General features: G+C 45.1%; 1 protein-coding gene across 2 annotated transcripts in view; it reads left to right on the top strand.

Moving 5' to 3' along the window:
- LOC121578330 (copine-5) overlaps positions 1–18,948 on the top strand; it is a 290,164-nt gene that overhangs the window by 232,154 nt on the left and 39,062 nt on the right. For both annotated transcript variants that reach the window (XM_045223995.1, XM_041892641.2), the window contains one exon: positions 17,264–17,310. In XM_045223995.1, the coding sequence (XP_045079930.1) occupies positions 17,264–17,310 (47 nt within the window). The remainder of the gene's footprint in view (positions 1–17,263; positions 17,311–18,948) is intronic.

Below are 18,948 nucleotides of genomic sequence, written 5' to 3'. Positions count from 1 at the left end.
TTATTTGGCCACTTTAGTTGTGATACAAACCTTATTAAAACCTATTGGCCTATGGGCTAGGCTACATGAGGTGTGAGACTATGATTCGAAAAAGTCGCAAAAAAAAGGCTTTGTTTCTTATGCTGGGCATCATTCACAAGTGATAATATATAATTCACAAGTGATAGGCTAATATTGTCACCCATCAGACGTTTCTTCATTTAATCTTGTCTTTACATATACTAAATTATATATGTGTAACATTTGTTTTGATTTAGAATGGACCATTATCATGCACCTGTATCGAAACAGGGGCAGCGGGAAAAAATATACATGTCATCTATGCACTTAAATAGCGAATGGAGGACGTTTTTCCCCGTGGTTTATTTTCATGCCAGCCAGGTAGGCTATACTCCTGTTGTAAATATAAGCAATGTGCTTAATATTAGGAAAGTTTAGAAATAAATATAGTAGGCATAGCCTATAGAAAGCTGATGGGCTCCTCCTCTTTTTATTACTCTGTTTTCTCCCGCAATTGCATAGCCTATAGAAATGTTGGAAAACATGAGCTCATGGGCTCTCATGATGTGTTTGATTAGATTTTCGAATACACTTGCATTGATGTCAGGGTAATTAGACGGACAATAGAGTGCTGAGTACCAGGCAGTTAGCAAGTTTGGTAGGCTACTAATGACCAGCAGCAGCATCAGAGCTTGGAGAAGCCTAATTTCTGTGACTAAATGGTGATGTGGAATTTGACTGCCTTCAAGACTCATGACCTTCGGTTGTGGCAATAATCAGCAACAGCCCTATTTGTGCCAACTGTAAAGTTTGGTGGAGGAGGAATAATGGTCTGGGGCTGTTTTTCATGGTTCGGGCTAGGCCCCTTAGTTCCAGTGAAGGGAAATCTTAACGCTACAGCATACAATGACTCTAGACGTGGCAACAGTTTGGGGAAGGCCCTTTCCTGTTTCAGCATGACAATGCCCCCGTGCACAAAGCAATACAGAAATGGTTTGTCGAGATCGGTGTGGAAGAACTTGACTGGCCTGCACAGAGCCCTGACCTCAACCCCATCGAACACTCTTCCCAGAAGAGTGGAGGCTGTTATATAGCAGCAAAGGGGGGACCAACTCCATAATAATGCCCATGATTTTGAAATGAGATGTCCGACGAGCAGGTGTCCACATAATTTTGGTTATGTAGTCTACTTTTATGCACATCCACAGCATCTTACATCCACAGCATCTTACATCTCACAGCGCTTATCCCTGACTGGAATTATTCCATGCATTAATGAGTTCCTTTCTTTAAGACATACATTCTAGGCAATATACAGTTGAAGTCGGAAGTTTACAAACACCTTAGCCAAATACATTTAAACTCAGTTTTTCACAATTCCTGACATTTAATCCTAGTAAAAATTCCCTGTCTTAGGTCAGTTAGGATCACCACTTTATTTTAAGAATGTGAAATGTCAAAATATTTGTAGAGAGAATTATTTCTTTCAGCTTTTATTTCTTTCATCACATTCCCAGTGGGTCAGAAGTTTACATACACTCAATTTGTATTTGGTAGCATTGCCTTTACATTTTTTAACTTGGGTCAAACGTTTTGGGTAGCCTTCCACAAGCTTCCCACAATAAGTTGGGTGAATTTTGGCCCATTCCTCCTGACAGAGCTGGTGTAACTGAGTCAGGTTTGTAGGCCTCCTTGCTCGCACACGCTTTTTCAGTTCTGCCCACACATTTTCTATAGGCTTGAGGTCAGGGCTTTGTGATGGCCACTCCAATACCTTGACTTTGTTGTCCTTAAGCCATTTTGCCACAACTTTGGAAGTATGCTTGGGGTCATTGTTCATTTGGAAGACCCATTTGCGACCAAGCTTTAACTTCCTGACTGATGTCTTGAGATGTTGCTTCAATATATCCACATAATTTTCCTTCCTCATGATGCCATCTATTTTATGAAGTGCACCAGTCCCTCCTGCAGCAAAGCACCCCCACAGCATGATGCTGCCACCCCCGTGCTTCACGGTTGGGATGGTGTTCTTTGGCTTGCAAGCCCCCCCTTTTTCCTCCAAACATAACGATGGTCATTATGGCCAAACAGTTCTATTTTTGTTTAATCAAACCAGAGGACATTTCTCCAAAAAGTATGATCTTTGTCCCCATGTGCAGTTGCAAACCGTAGTCTGGCATTTTTATGGCGGTTTTGGAGCAGTGGCTTCTTCCTTGCTGAGCGGCCTTTCAGGTTATGTCGATATAGGACTTGTTTTACTGTGGATATAGATACTTTTGTACCTGTTTCCTCCAGCATCTTCACAAGGTCCTTTGCTGTTGTTCTGGGATTGATTTGCACTTTTCGCAACAAAGTATGTTCATCTCTAGGAGACAGAACGCGTCTCCTTCCTGAGCGGTATGACGGCTGCGTGGTCCCATGGTGTTTATACTTGCTTACTATTGTTTGTACAGATGAATGTGGTACCTTCAGGCGTTTGGAAATTTCTCCCAAGGATGAACTAGACTTGTGGAGGTCTACATTTTTTTTCTGAGGTCTTGGCTGATTTATTTTGATTTTCCCATGAAGTCAAGCAAATAGTCACTGAGTTTGAAGGTAGGCCTTGAATTACATCCACAGGTACGCCTCCAATTGACTCAAATGATGTCAATTAGCCTATCAGAAGCTTCTAAAGCCATGACATCATTTTCTGAAATTTTCCAAGCTGTTGAAAGGCACAGTCAACTTAGTGTATGTAAACTTCTGACCCACTGGAATTGTGATACAGTGAATTATAAGTGAAATAATCTGTCTGTAAACAATTGTTGGAAAAATTACTTGTGTCAGGCACAAAGTAGATGTCCTAACCGACTTGCCAAAACTTTAGTTTGTTAACAAGAAATTTGTGGAGTGGTTGAAAAATGAGTTTGAATGACTCCAACCTAAGTGTACGTAAACTTCCGACATACATATTAATATCCGACAAATAATATCCTTATAGCAATACACAGCCTGGCATAAATCCCATATCTAAACAGCCTAGTTTCTAAATAGCAGATGGCTACACACTTAGCTCAACTTTAGACTACTTTGGAGGTATTGAAAATGACAGACTTTATTATGCCTTTAAGTCATCGAGGACAATGCTTTGATCACAACATCCGTCACAAGGAGAGAGGTGACATTTCAGAGGTTTGAGGGATTTTCAGATGTAGAAGATTTGACAACAGAGCTCACTGACACCCTTCAGCTTTGGTGTGTTGACAGTCGGTAACAGGAGTAATGGCACTTCTACTCTACAAGATAAAATATTTTCTGACCTCCGTTCTCTGGGGAATGAAAGTTCAGACAAATGCAAGGACGAAAAACAGGATGGATCTAGGGAAAACCAACTATCTATGAAAAGATATTCAGCTGATGAAAATGAGACTTATTGAAAACTAATGTCTATTGAGAGATCAGATTGTTCCCCCTGGCAGTTACCATTTAGGACCATCAAGCCAACGCTAACACTTGTAATAAAAAGCCCTTAACTTCATTAAAAGGTTATCTCTCTCTCTCTCAATTCAATTCAATTCAAAGGGCTTTACTGGCATGGGAAACATATGTTCTCTCATTCATTCATTCATTCACATCGACTGTAATGGCCCGTTCCATTCAGGATCACAGTAAAGGACAGGGGGGTAATGAGATGAGAGGATAAATGGCCCTATATCTCCTACTTTCTTGTTATGGTTTATTGCCCCTCTTAGGAGGGAAATGGTTTAAACCACATCAGCCACATCTTGACAGAGAGGAGAAAAGTTTTGAGATATGAGATGACTGGGAAGGAATGGGCGAAGGGAAAAAAGGTTGGGGTAAATTCAGGGCGACTGAAAGAAAGGACTATAGATTGAGTAAAGGGCATTGAATATTGACCTGGATTTAAACTGACTGGGCGAGGGCAATGTGTGCGAAATGGGTTTTATAATTCATTTTGAAATATCATCCAGAGTCTAGTGGTAGCGCTGCTGCTGACTCGGGACCACACATTGCCCCTTGTGCCTTCATATGTGTATCTGTCCCCCCTCCTCCCCGTCGCAACCCTTTCATTTGTGACATTCTATTTCAATAAAGAGTAAATACCCCCAAAAATGTTTTGTGTGTAAGCACCTGAGCCTGTGAACTGCGGAGTGATCTAGGATAGTGGTAGTGGGTGTTGTGTGCGAAGGAGATGCTGACAGTAAATTGATTAAGTGCCAGCTCCAATCAAAATAAGAAATTGCAGCAGAAACAGCCAGTCTAGTGCAAATACTGGGAATAGTTTGAAAGCACCTCAAACAGTACTCAGACTTAGGGACACATCCACACACACAGCACCGTTTTGTAATGATTCCTACAGTATGTTGAAGATATAACAAATATTTGTTGGTCTGATGTGTGTAATGAGGAGCATCCACATGCTGTTTCTTCCAGTTATTGAGAAGCATGCACATATTAAGAAACTGACTGTTAGAGCTGTTAAGGCTCCATGGATTGAGGAGGAATTGAAATATGTTATGGTAGAGAGAGATTAAGCAAAAGGAGTGGCTAATAAGTCTGGCTGCACAGTTGCTTGGCAAACTTACTGTAAATTGAAAATGTAATGTATGTGACTAAACTGAACAAAAAGTACAAGAAACTGTGTTATGAAACTAGTAAGTTCAATTATATAAAGTATGATGGAAATAACTTGAGCCCTTTAAATGAAATTATGGGCAGAATGACTAATTCAACTCCATCTTTCATTGAATCAGAAGGCTCATTCTATCAAGGCTCAGGCTAAGACCCAGAAGCAGACACAGGAGGCAGATAGTACGAGTCTCAGAGTTTATTACATAACAAGGGGCAGGCAAAAGGTAAGTCCAGGCAGGAAAAGAGTCATAATCCAAATCAGAGTCAGGCAGGTACAGGACGGCAGGCAGGATCAGGGTCAGGACAGGCAGAAAGGTCAGAACTGGGAAGACTAGGAAAAACAAAAACTAGAACTGGAAACAGGAGACAAAGGGCTGTGAGATAGCGGTTTAATCCTAGACACATGAAAAGTGGGATGTATGCGGAGGGTGCGGGCAACAGAAGATGAACAGCAGGGGGGCTAAGGATTTTAGAGATGGGGAGAGGGCTGATGAAATGGGGGGGAACGTTTACGGGACTCCACCACAAACTGACAGGACCGGTCCGGATGGATTAAGATGGGGGCTGTAGTGAATCGATGTTTGAGGTCCAAGAACGCCAAGTCAGCTGCTGGAGACCACGTGAATGGAACCTTGGGAGAGGTGAGTGCTGAGAGGGAGGAAGCCAGGGTGCTGTAACCATGGATGAAGCGGCGGTAGAAGTTAGCAAATCCCAGGAAACGTTGCAGCTGCACTCTGGATGTGGGTTGAGGCCAATCCACCACCGCTCTCACCTTGTCTGGATCCATCTGTATGTGTCCTGCAGTGATGACGTATCCTAGGAAGGAGATGGTGGAGCGATGGAATTCACGCTTTGATGAAAAGCTGATTCTCCAGGAGATGCTGAAGGACCTGTCGGATGTGGAGGGTGTGCTCTTGAGCTGAACGGGAAAAGACAAGGATGTCGTCGAGGTAGACAAACACGAACCAGTTCAGCATGTCCTGGGGCAGATCGTTGACCAGGGCCTGGAACACAGCGGGAGCGTTGGTCAGTCCGAATGGCATAACCAATTACTAATAGTGCCCGCTAGCCGTGTTAAAGGCTCTCTTCCACTCGTCTCCTTCCCGTATCCGAACCAGATGGTAGGCATTCCGAAGGTCCAACTTTGAGAAGATGGTCGCTCCCTGAAGAGGTTTGAAAGCCGAGGAGATGAGTGGTAGAGGGTAATGTTTTTTAACCTTGATGTCATTAAGGCCCCAGTAGTCGATACACAGGTGCAGGGTTTTATTATTCTCCACAAAAAATAACCCCGCGCCAGCGGGAGAGGCAGAAGAACGAATACTCCTTGCAGCGAGAGAGCCCTCAATGTACTCCTCCATAGCCTTGGTCTCTAGACCCGACAGGGAGTAAAGCCACCCCCGAGGTGGTGTAGTGCCTGGGAGAAGGTCAATGGTGCAGTTGGAGGGTTGATGCGGAGGGAGAGATGTAGCGCGGTCCTTGTTGAAGACCTCCCGGAGGTCCAGGTACTCCGCGGGAATGGCGGAGAGATCCGAGGCTTCTCCCAAGCCCGCAGGAAGACGTCCCGGGGCAGGCTTTGCCGACATAAGACAATGCACAGGCTCCAACCCACGATAGAACCAGTAGCCCAGTCGATCAGGGGATTGTGCTTCTGGAGCCATGAATACCCCAAAACCATGGGTACATGGGAAGATTCTAAGAGCAGGAACTGCATACACTCACTGTGATTTCCTGATACTCGTAGATTGATAGGAACTGTTTGCGGGTGACTCTGCCAATAGAGCGCCCATCCAGCGCTCTGACGTCTATGGGAATGGAGAAGAGTTGAGTGGAGATTCTCAGCTCCGACACCAAGGTAGCGTCGATAAAGCTCTCGTCGGCCCCAGAGTCAGTGTGCACCCGGAGAGATTTGGCCTGGTCACCCCACAACAGGGTGGCATGGAGAGGGGTATGAGTAATGGGAGATTCGAAAATCCCCGTACGGCTCACCAGAGTACTCGTACCTACTGATGAGCCCGGTCTTTTTAAAGGACAAGTGGAAATATTATGTAATGTAGTCCCCCAATACAGACAGCTCCTGGTGCTCAATCTGCATAAACGTTCATCCAGAGACAATATAACCCTTCCCAGTAGCTTGGGCTCTGGAGGAGGCGAGTAGACCATTCACAGTGATTCCCGTGGGCACTCAGGTGACATCGGATTCTCTCGGTAAGGTGAACATCGGGAACTTACGGGATTCCTCGAAGGCGAGGTGGGAGCAGTGGACGAGCGAGTGTGACCAGGAACAGACCTCCTATGTTCCCGTAGCCGCCCATCGATCCGTAAGATCAAGGTGATGAGGGAGTCGAGGTCCATGGAAGCTCCCGGGCTGCGAGCTCGTCTTTAATCTCCTCCGATAATCCATCAAGGAACGTGTCGAAAAGAGATTCCGGGTTCCAGGCACACTCAGCGGCCAACGTGCAAAAACCTACCGCATAGTCTGCCACACTATGGGAGTTTTGACGCAGTTGGAATAGCTTCCGAGCAGCCTCTCTATCCAGACAACGAAGAGTCAAACACCTTCCTTACTTCTGCCACAAAATCCTCCAGCCTAAGGCAAATTGTGGATTGTTGCTCCCACACTGCCGTAGCCCAGGCGAGTGCCCTCCCGGACATCAGCGTTATAAAGATACTCTATCTTTGAATGGTCCAACGGAAATGAAGAGGGCTGCAGCTCGAAAATGAGGGAGTGCTGGGAGATAAATGCCCGGCAGGTTCCGGGATTCCCAGCATAGCGCTCTTGAGGAGGTAAGCAGGGTTCTCGGGAAGCCGGGGTAGGCTGGGGAGAAGCACCGCCGGTAGCGGAGTTACTGAGAGTCTGAGAGGTTTCCGTTGTGGCTTGCTGCCTAATAGATAGTCTGCGGAATTGTTCCAAAAATGCACTGACAGCATGGTCATGGTGTTCCGTCAAGGTGTGGAATCCTTCCATAAGGTTAAGTAGTAACTCCTTGTGTTTTCCAATGGTGGCTCCTTGTGAGGAGACAGTGTTGCAGAGCTGGTCCGAGTCTGCTGGGTCAGTCATGGCCAGTTCATACTATCAAGGCTCAGGCTAAGACCCAGAAGCAGACATAGGAGGTGGATAGTACGAGTCTCAGAGTTTCTTACATAACAAGGGGCAGGCAAAAGGTAAGTCCAGGCAGGCAAAGAGTCATAATCCAAATCAGAGTCGGGCAGGTACAGGACGGCAGGCAATCTATAGGGCAAGGCAGGCAAAGAGTCGTAATCCAAATCAGAGTCAGGCAGGTACAGGACGGCAGACAGGATCAGGGTCAGGACAGGCAGAAAGACAGGTGAAACAGATCAGGGTGTGACACATTCATCACAAAACCTTTTGATATTGCCAATTATGTTAATGACGATTTAATTGGAAAAGTGGGCAAACTCAGACATGAAATGCCAACAACAAACTGTGAGCCATCATATTTATGCATAAACACCAAATAATGAAAGAAAACATTGTAATTTAGAATTCTGTAAAGTTAGTGTGGGAGTGTTGGAAAATTATTGTTGTCCATCAATAATGAGAAACCAGCTGATATTGACAACTTAGATGGAAAGCTACTGAGGATGGTAGTGGACTATATTGCCACTCCTGTTTGTCATATCTTTAATCTGAGCCTGAAGAAAAGTGTTTGTCATCAGACCTGGAGGGAAGCTAAAGTCATTCCGATACCCAAGAATGGTAATGCACCCTTTTACTAGTTCTAACAGCCGACCTATCAGCTTGCTGCCAGCTCTTAGCAAACCTTTGGAAAAAATGGTGTTTGACCAGATTCAATGCTATTTCTCTGTGAACAAATTAACAACTGACTTTCAGCATGGTTATAGAGAAGGGCACTCAACATGTACTGCACCAACACAAATGACTGATGATTGGTTGAAAAAAATTGATAACAAGAAGATGGTGGGAGTTGTATTGTTAGACTTTAGTGCAGCCTTTGATATTATTGACCATAAACTGTTTTTGGAAAAACGTACACTACCGTTCAAAAGTTTGGGGTCACTTACAAATGTCCTTGTTATCGAAAGAAAAGCAATTTTTTTGTCCATTAAAATAACATACAATTGATCAGAAATACAGTGTAGACATTGTTAATGTTGTAAATGGCTATTGTAGCTGGAAACAGCTGATTTGTAATGGAATATCTACATAGGCGTACAGAGGCCCATTATCAGCAACCATCAGTCCTGTGTTCCAATGGCACGTTGTGTTTGCTAATCCAAGTTTATCCTTTTAAAAGGCTAATTGATCATTAGAAAACACTTTTGCAATTATGTTAGCACAGCTGAAAACTGTTGTGCTGATTAAAGAAGCAATACAACTGCCCTTCTTGAGACTAGTTGAGTATCTGGAGCATCAGCAATTGTGGGTTCGATTACAGGCTCAAAATGGCCAGAAACAAATAACTTTCTTCTGAAACTCGTCAATCTATTCTTGTTCAGAGAAATGAAGGCTATTCCATGCGAGAAATTGGCAAGAAACTGAAGATCTCGTACAACGCTCTGTACTACTCCCTTCACAGAACAGCGCAAACTGTCTCTAACCAGAATAGAAAGAGGAGTGGGAGGCCCTGGTGCACAACTGAGCAAGAGGACAAATACATTAGTTTGTCTAGTTTGAGAAACAGATGCCTCGCAGGTCCTCAACTGGCAGCTTCATTAAATAGTACCCGCAAAACACCAGTCTCAACGTCAACAGTGAAGAGGCGACTCCAGGATGCTGACCTTCTAGGCAGAGTTGCAAAGAAAAAGCCATATCTCAGACTGGCCAATAAAAAGAAAAGATTAAGATGGGCAAAAGAACACTGGACAGAGGAAGATTGGAGAAAAAGAAGTGTTATGGACAGACAAATCGAAGTTTGAGGTGTTCGGATCACAAAGAAGAACATTTGTGAGACGCAGACCAAATGAAAAGATGCTGGAGGAGTGCTTGATGCCATCTGTCAAGCATGGTGGAGGCAATGTGATGGTCTGGGGGTGGTTTGGTGGTGGCAAAGTGGGAGATTTATACAGGGTAAAAGGGATCTTGAAGAAGGAAGGCTATCACTCCATTTTGCAACGCCATGCCATACCCGCCATGCCATACCCTTGCACAGCTCCAAACTATGCAATAACTATTTAGGGAAGAAGCAGTCAGCTGGTATTCTGTCTATAATGGAGTGGTCAGCACAGTCACCGGATCTCAACCCTATTGAGCTGTTTTGGGAGCAGCTTGACCGTATGGTATGTAAGAAGTGCCCATCAAGCCAATCCAATTTGTGGGAGGTGCTTCAGGAAGCATGGGGTGAAATCTCTTCAGATTACCTCAGCAAATTGACAACTAGAATGCCAAAGGTGTAATTGCTGCAAATTGAGGATTCTTTGACGAAAGCAAAGTTTGAAGGACCCAATTATTATTTCAATTAAAAATCATTATTTCTAACCTTGTCAATGACTACATTTCCTATTCATTTTGCTATATTTCCTATTCAAACTCATTTCATGTATGTTTTCATGGAAAACAAGGACATTTCTAAGTGACCCCAAACTTTTGAACGGTAGTGTATGTGTTATGGCTTTACATTCTCTACAATATCATGGGTTGAGAGCTATCTAGGTTCTTCTTTAACCTTTTACTGCAGTTGACTAAATCAGGGTTACACAGAGTGATTCTTGGTAGTCTTAAACAAATCTAATTTGAAACAAAAGTATATATCTCACACACATGGTTATGGGCTTAAAAAAAGACCCCTGTACCATGTCAAATAATAGAGTTGAAATGTATTCAATTTTGAGTTTGCATCCCAATATTACATTTTACATACATCACAGAAGACTGAAATATAACAAAGCTGTTCGACATAGAAACAGAGGATTTTCGTCTATAAAAATAAATAAATATCTTTATTAATAACATTCCACTCAGGAGACCAAAAGGGGCGCTTTTGGTCATTGACTGCAGGAAAGGGCTACTGGAATGTTCTCTAATGTAAAATATGTAAAGTGTGGTATTCCGCAGGGCAGCTGTCTTGGTCCTTTACTGTTCTCTATTTTTTATTAATGATCTACCACTAGCCTTAAACAAAGCATGTGTGTCTATATACGCTGATGTTTCAAGATTATACACGTCAGTAACCATAGGTAGTAAAATCACTGCAACCCTAAACAAAGAGTTGCAGTCAGTTTTGGAATGGGTTGCTAGTAATAAAATAGTCCTGAACATACAGTATCTAAAACTAAAAGCATTGTATTTAGTACAAATCATTCCCTAAGTTCTAGACCTCAGCTGAATCTGGTAATGAATGATGTGGCTGTTGATCAAGTTGAGGAAACTAAACTTCTTGGTGTTACATTAGATTGTAAATGGTCATAGTCAAGACATATTGATTCAATTGTAAAGATGGGGAGAGGTCTGTCTGTGATAAAGAGATGCAATGCTTTTTTAACACCACATTTGGGTTAAGGGGGGGTAGAAGGATTACTTTATCCTATCCCAGGTATTCCTTAAAGAGGTGGGGTTTCAAATGTCTCCGGAAGGTGGTGAGTGACTCCGCTGTCCTGGCGTCGTGAGGGAGCTTGTTCCACCATTGGGGTGCCAGAGCAGCGAACAGTTTTGACTGGGCTGAGCGGGAACTATGCTTCCGCAGAGGTAGGGGAGCCAGCAGGCCAGAGGTGGATGAACGCAGTGCCCTCGTTTGGGTGTAGGGACTGATCAGAGCCTGAAGGTACGGAGGTGCCGTTCCCCTCACAGCTCCATAGGCAAGCACCATGGTCTTGTAGCAGATGCGAGCTTCAACTGGAAGCCAGTGGAGTGTGCGGAGGAGCGGGGTGACGTGAGAGAACTTGGGAAGGTTGAACACCAGACGGGCTGCGGCATTCTGGATGAGTTGTAGGGGTTTAATGGCACAGGCAGGGAGCCCAGCCAACAGCGAGTTGCAGTAATCCAGACGGGAGATGACAAGTGCCTGGATTAGGACCTGTGCCGCTTCCTGTGTAAGGCAGGGTCGTACTCTCTGAATGTTGTAGAGCATGAACCTACAGGATCGGGTCACCGCCTTGATGTTAGCGGAGAATGACAGGGTGTTGTCCAGGGTCACGCCAAGGCTCTTCGCACTCTGGGAGGAGGACACAACGGAGTTGTCAACCGTGATGGCGAGATCATGGAACAGGCAGTCCTTCCCCGGGAGGAAGAGCAGCTCCGTCTTGCCAAGGTTCAGCTTGAGGTGGTGATCCGTCATCCATACTGATATGTCTGCCAGACATGCAGAGATGCGATTCGCCACCTGGTTATCAGAAGAGGGAAAGGAGAAGATTAGTTGTGTGTCATCAGCGTAGCAATGATAGGAGAGGCCATGTGAGGATATGACAGAGCCAAGTGACTTGGTGTATAGCGAGAATAGGAGAGGGCCTAGAACTGAGCCCTGGGGGACACCAGTGGTGAGAGCACGTGGTGCGGAGACAGCTTCTCGCCACGCCACTTGGTAGGAGCGACCGGTCAGGTAGGACGCAATCCAAGAGTGAGACACGCCGGAGATGCCCAGCTCGGAGAGGGTGGAGAGGAGGATCTGATGGTTCACAGTATCAAAGGCAGCAGACAGGTCTAGAAGGACAAGAGCAGAGGAGAGAGAGTTAGCTTTAGCAGTGCGGAGAGCCTCCGTGACACAGAGAAGAGCAGTCTCAGTTGAATGACCAGTCTTAAAACCTGACTGGTTTGGATCAAGAAGGTCATTCTGAGAGAGATAGCGAGAGAGTTGGCTAAAGACGGCACGCTCAATAGTTTTGGAGAGAAAAGAAAGAAGGGATACTGGTCTGTAGTTGTTGACATCAGAGGGATCGAGTGTTGGTTTTTTGAGAAGGGGTGCAACTCTCGCTCTCTTGAAGACGGAAGGGACATAGCCAGCGGTCAAGGATGAGTTGATCAGCGAGGTGAGGTAAGGGAGAAGGTCACCGGAGATGGTCTGGAGAAGAGAGGAGGGGATAGGGTCAAGCGGGCAGGTTGTTGGGCGGCCTGCCGTCACAAGTCGCAAGATTTTATCTGGAGAGAGAGGGGAGAAAGAAGTCAAAGCATAGGGGAGGGCAGTGTGAGCAGGACCAGCAGTGTCATTTGACTTAATAAACGAGGATCGGATGTCATCAACCTTCTTTTCAAAATGGTTGACGAAGTCATCCACAGAGAGGGAGGAGGGGAGAGGGGGGGGAGGATTCAGCAGGGAGGAGAATGTGACAAAGAGCTTCCTAGGGTTAGAGGCAGATGCTTGGGATTTAGAGTGGTGGAAAGTGGCCTTAGCAGCAGAAACAGATGAAGAAAATGTAGAGAGGAGGGAGTGAAAATATGCCAGGTCCGCAGGGAGTCTAGTTTTCTTCCATTTCCGCTCAGCTGCCCGGAGCTCTGTTCTGTGAGCTCGCAATGAGTCATCAAGCCACGGAGCTGGAGGGGAGGACCGAGCTGGCCGGGAGGATAGGGGACATAGAGAGTCAAAGGATGCAGAAAGGGAGGAGAGGAGGGTTGAGGAGGCAGAATCAGGAGATTGGAGGGAAAAGGATTGAGCAGAGGGAAGAGATGATAGGATGGAAGAGGAGAGAGTAGTGGGAGAGAGAGAGCGATGGTTGCGACGGCGCATTACCATCTGTGTAGGGGCAGAGTGAGTAGTATTGGAGGAGAGGGAGAGAGAAAATGATACAAAGTAGTGGTCGGAGACTTGGAGGGGAGTTGCAGTGAGATTAGTAGAAGAACAGCATCTAGTAAAGATGAGGTGAAGCGTATTGCCTGCCTTGTGAGTAGGGGGGGACGGTGAGAGGGTGAGGTCAAAAGAGGAGAGGAGTGGAAAGAAGGAGGCAGAGAGAAATGAGTCAAATGTAGACGTAGGGAGGTTGAAATCCCCCAGAACTGTGAGGGGTGAGCCATCCTCAGGAAAGGAACTTATCAAGGCGTCAAGCTCATTGATGAACTCTCCAAGGGAACCTGGAGGGCGATAGATGACAAGGATATTAAGCTTAAATGGGCTAGTGACTGTGACAGCATGGAATTCAAATGAGGAAATAGACAGATGGGTCAGGGGAAAAATTGAGAATGTCCACTTGGGAGAGATGAGGATTCCTGTGCCACCACCCCGCTGACCAGATGCTCTCGGGGTATGCGAGAACACATGGTCAGACGAGGAGAGAGCAGCAGGAGTAGCAGTGTTTTCAGTGGTAATCCATGTTTCCGTCAGCGCCAAGAAGTCGAGGGACTGGAGGGTAGCATAGGCTGAGATGAACTCTGCCTTGTTGGCAGCAGAACGGCAGTTCCAGAGGCTGCCTGAGACCTGGAACTCCACATGGGTGGTGCGTGCAGGGACCACCAGCTTAGAGAGGCAGCAGCCACGCGGTGTGAGGCGTTTGTGTAGCCTGTGCAGAGAGGAGAGAACAGGGATAGGCAGAGGCATAGTTGACAGGCTGCAGCCGATGTCTACAATAATGCAGAGGAGATCGGAATGAAATGAACTAAACATCTGGGAAAGAAGAGAGCGGGGCCTCCCTCACCACAACTCCCAAATATAACTCTCCCAACTTCCACCTCAGAAACTATAATTGTTGTAAACTACAGCGGTTCAATGTTTTCTAGGAATAGACTAACTTAGTTTATTCAGCTAGCTAACTAGGTGCAGTATTATTCCGTGAAAAACGTCTGGGCACCTCGTCATAAGACGCCACAGCCAGCTAGCATGCCGGTCTCCAACAACACGGTTTAGCGCCAATACTCAGCCACAACAAACCACCAGTGTATCAACACGCAAGCAGATCGTTCGTGTCCGTGTCTAACGTTGTGGGTTAGTCCCGACAGCTTGAGCGAGTCCGTCGTCAACTTATTCAGCCAGTTAGTTAGCTAGAATAGTTAGCAAACTAGCTAGCCATTGCTTTCAGACAAAGAAGAACCCCTCCTTTCACGGCACGAACACACAGAGAGAGCCAAACTAACGTTAACTAGTCACTCATGTCCCTGAATTCCTTGAACGACACGGGCTATCAATATGTAATAAACAAAACACAAGTGTAGGTTATGACTTACCCCTAGCAGCTACTGTTAGCTAGCCAAGTGCAAAGCTAGCCACTGAATTGACTCAGCCAGTTTGCGTCTGTTCGCTCGGTCGTTCCAGCTATTGTTTACTAGTAGCTATCCAGGTAGCAACAAGCTAGCTAAATTTCAAGCACAGTAGCCACTTGCTACCTAACGTTAACGGTTCAGACAATGAGGTTAGAAAACAGCTGAATGGTAGGCAATTATTGTATGTAATTATTAAATAACACATATAGAATCATGTAGTAACCAAAAAATTGTTAAACAAATCAAAATATTTTTTATATTTGAGATTCCTCAAATAGCCACCCTTTGCCTTGATGACAGCTTTGCACACTCTTGGCATTCTCTCAACCAGCTTCATGAGGTAGTCACCTGGAATGCATTTCAATTAACAGGTGTGCCTTCTTAAAAGTTAATTTGTGGAATTTCTTTCCTTCTTAATGCGTTTGAGCCAATCAGTTGTGTTGTGACAAGGATAGCCCTATTTAGTAAAAGACCAAGTCCATATTATGTCAAGAACAGCTCAAATAAGCAAAGAGAAACAACAGTCCATCATCACTTTAAGACATGAAGGTCAGTCAATACGGAACATTTCAAGAACTTTTAAAGTTTCTTCAAGTGCAGTCGCAAAAACCATCAAGCGCTTTGATAAAACTGGCTCTCATGAGGACCGCCACAGGAATGGAAGACCCAGAGTTACCTCTGCTGCAGAGGATAAGTTCATTAGAGTTACCAGCCTCAGAAATTGCAGCCCAAATAAATGCTTCGCAGAGTTCAAGTAACAGACACATCTCAACATCAACTGGTCAGAGGATACTGTGTCATTCAGGCCTTTGTGGTCGAATTGCTGCAAAGAAACCACTACTAAATGACACCAATAAGAAGAACAGACTTGCTTGGGCCAAGAAACATGAGCAATGGAAATTAGAATGGTGGAAATGTGTCCTTTGGTCTGGAGTCCAAATTTTTGATTTTTGTTTCAAACCGCCATTGGGTTTGTGAGACGCGGTGACGGTGAACAGATGATCTCTGCATGTGTATTTACCACCGTAAAGCATGGAGGAGGAGGTGTTATGGTGTCGGGGTGCTTTGCTGGTGACACTGTCTGTGATTTATTTAGAATTCAAGACACACTTAACCAGCATGTCTACGACAACATTCTGCAGCGATACGACATCCCATCTGGTTTGGGCTTAGTGGGAATATAATTTGTTTTTTAACAGGACAATGACCCAACACACCTCCAGGCTGTGTAAGGGCTATTTTACATAGAAGGACAGTGATGGAGTGCTGCATCAGATGACCTGGCCTCCACAGTCCCCTGACCTCAACCCAAATGAGATGGTTTGGGATTAAGGAAAAGCAGCCAACAAGTGCTCAGCATATGTGGGAACTCCTTCAAGACTGTATTCCAGGTGAAGCTGGTTGAGAGAATGCCAAGTGTGCCAAAGCTGTCATCAAGGCAAAGGGTGGCTATTTGAGGAATCTCAAATATAAAATAAATATATAATTTGTTTAACACTTTTTTGGTTACTACATGATTCCATATGTGTTATTTCATAGTTTTGATGTCTTCACTATTATTCTATAATGTAGAAATAGTAAAAATAAAGAAAAGCCCTTGAATAAGTAGGTGTGTCCAAACTTTTGACTGGCACGGTATATACACTGCTCAACAAAAAAATTAAAAGGAACACTTAAACAACACAATGTAACTCCAAGTCAATCACACTTCTGTAAAAAAAAAACCTGTAATGAGTAGGTGTGTCCAAACTTTTGACTGGTACTGTATGTGCCCCACCAGACATGCCACCAGTGGTCTCTTCACAGTCTCCCCATCCCTCTTTCCATCCCTCCCTCTATCCCGAAATATAAATGTGAATATTTTACTATTTCCTATTTTTATATTATTTCTGGATTAATCTCTAATGAGGTAGTCTGGAGTTCATTCTCTCACTCATAAATTAGCAGTGTGGCTAAAGAGCATTTCATCAGTTGGAAAATTGGATGATGATTATGTTTCTCTTAAGTGCTCCAGCAATCAAATTGCTTGTTATTCAGCTGAATGTGAGGGTGTCATGCACCCCTCGCCCCTTCTCATCTTCCACACACACACACACACACACACACACACACACACACACACACACACACACACACACACACACACACACACACACACACACACACACACACACACACACACACACATCTGCTGACACGCTCAGAAACATATACACACAAATGCACACATGCACACACACACACACACACACACACTGCTATAGAGTGAATTAATTACCAGGGTCACTTGAATATGATCGTGACTACAATGCAATTAGCAGCAATTCCCATGTCTTAAATGTACATTGTGTGTGTGTGCACGTGCGTGCGTGTGCACGTGTGTGTGTCTGTGTGTGTGTCCAAAGAAAATATATTTAGTTTGTGCTTTGCGTATAAATATCTGTTGGTGTGTAATGGAGTTTGACTTGTAGGTGTAGTTACATGTACTTCTCTTGTTGATTTTTCGCTCTCTCTTCTCCATCCCCATTTCAGGACCCAGATCAATTTCACTGTGGCCATCGATTTCACTGCATCTAATGGTAAGTGATTCTAAAGGCTGTATGTGTGTGTGTGTGTGTGTGTTTGTGTGTGTGTGTGTGTGTGTGTGTGTGTGAGAGAGAGGGCTAGAATAAATTGTGATGCTCTTCCACTGTCTCACTTCTGAGGATACGTCAAGTGAGAGAGAGTGAGAGACAGAGACACACACACAATGCAATTAAGGGTATCTCTCTTTGTCAATTACAAATGGTGTGCAGGCTCTAGAGCAGTGGAAGTCTCAACCTATTGTTCACCCATCTTGGAATACCTGAGGGTCAAATGCCGACCCTTCTACCTCTCTCTCGTTTTCATTTTTGGTGTTTATTTTAATGCTGTGTACTGTATATTCCACCTCAGGACAACCACAACAACAAGTGGCACTTGACGAACTGTATGAGGCTATAGACAATGAGGAAACCATGCAGCCGGAGTGTGCTTTTCTTGTTACCAGTGATTTTAATTCCGCGTCACTAGGACACTTGATGCCCAACTTCTATCAACAAGTCTCCTTTGCCACTAGGGGCGATAAAGACCACAGTTACTCAACCCACAAGCAAGCATACAAGACCTTTCCTCATCGCCTCTTCGGCAAATCAGATCATGACTCTGTACTCCTGGTTCCTGTTTACAAACAAAAGCTCAAACAGGAAGTAACTGTGACGTGCTCCGTAGAAAAATGGCCTAGCGAACCAGAAGCTATGCTGCAGGACTGCTTTGCTACCGCTGACTGGGACTCCGCCGATAGCATCGACGAGCTAACCACCTCCGTCATCAAGAAATGCATTGCCGACGTCATCCCCACAGTGAAGATTTACTGCTTCCCCATTCAAAAACCCTGGATGAACACAGAGGTGCACACTAAGTTAAAGGACAGAGCTACTGCTCACAGGGCTATCGCAGCCAACCCTGAGGCTACGGCTGACGACACAAACGCATACAAGAAGTCCCGCTACGACCTCCGCAGAGCCATCAAACAGGCAAAAGGGCAATATCAGAACAAGGTGGAATCCTATTATAGACGCATGTGGCAGGGGCTACAGTACATTATGGAAGGATTATACAAAGGAAGACCTAGCCATGATCTGCCCAACGATGCCTCTCTACCAGACGAACTCAATGCATTTTATGAATGCTTCACCAAAAACAACACAGAGCCCTGCATGAGGGCCCCCGCTGATCCAGAGGACTGGGTGATCTCTCTCTCCGAGGCTGACGTGAGTAAGGTTTTTAAACAGGTCAACACTCTTAAGGCCGCAGGGCCAGACGGTATTTCAGGGCATGTCCTCAGGGCATATGCTGACCAGCTGGCAGGCATCTTCACAGACTGATTACCTTCATTCCTTTTCCCCAAAACTGCTTTGAAAGGCTGGTCATGGCACACATCAACTCCATCATGCCAGACACCCTGGACCCACTCCAATTTGCATACCCCCCTCAACAGATCCACAGACAACGCAATCTCAATCACACTCCACACTGCCCTCTCCCATTTAGAAAATATGAATACCTATGTGAGGATGCTGTTCATCGACTACAGCTCAGCGTTCAACACCATAGTTCCCTCCAAGCTCGTCACCAAGCTAGGGACCATGGGACTGACCACCTCCCTCTGCAACTGGATCCTGGACTTCCTGACGGGC

The sequence above is a fragment of the Coregonus clupeaformis genome, chromosome 12, assembly GCF_020615455.1.
Source record: "Coregonus clupeaformis isolate EN_2021a chromosome 12, ASM2061545v1, whole genome shotgun sequence".
Taxonomy (NCBI): domain Eukaryota; kingdom Metazoa; phylum Chordata; class Actinopteri; order Salmoniformes; family Salmonidae; genus Coregonus; species Coregonus clupeaformis.
Note: the sequence above shows the minus strand (reverse complement) of the source record. Positions and strands in the feature narration are given on the sequence as shown.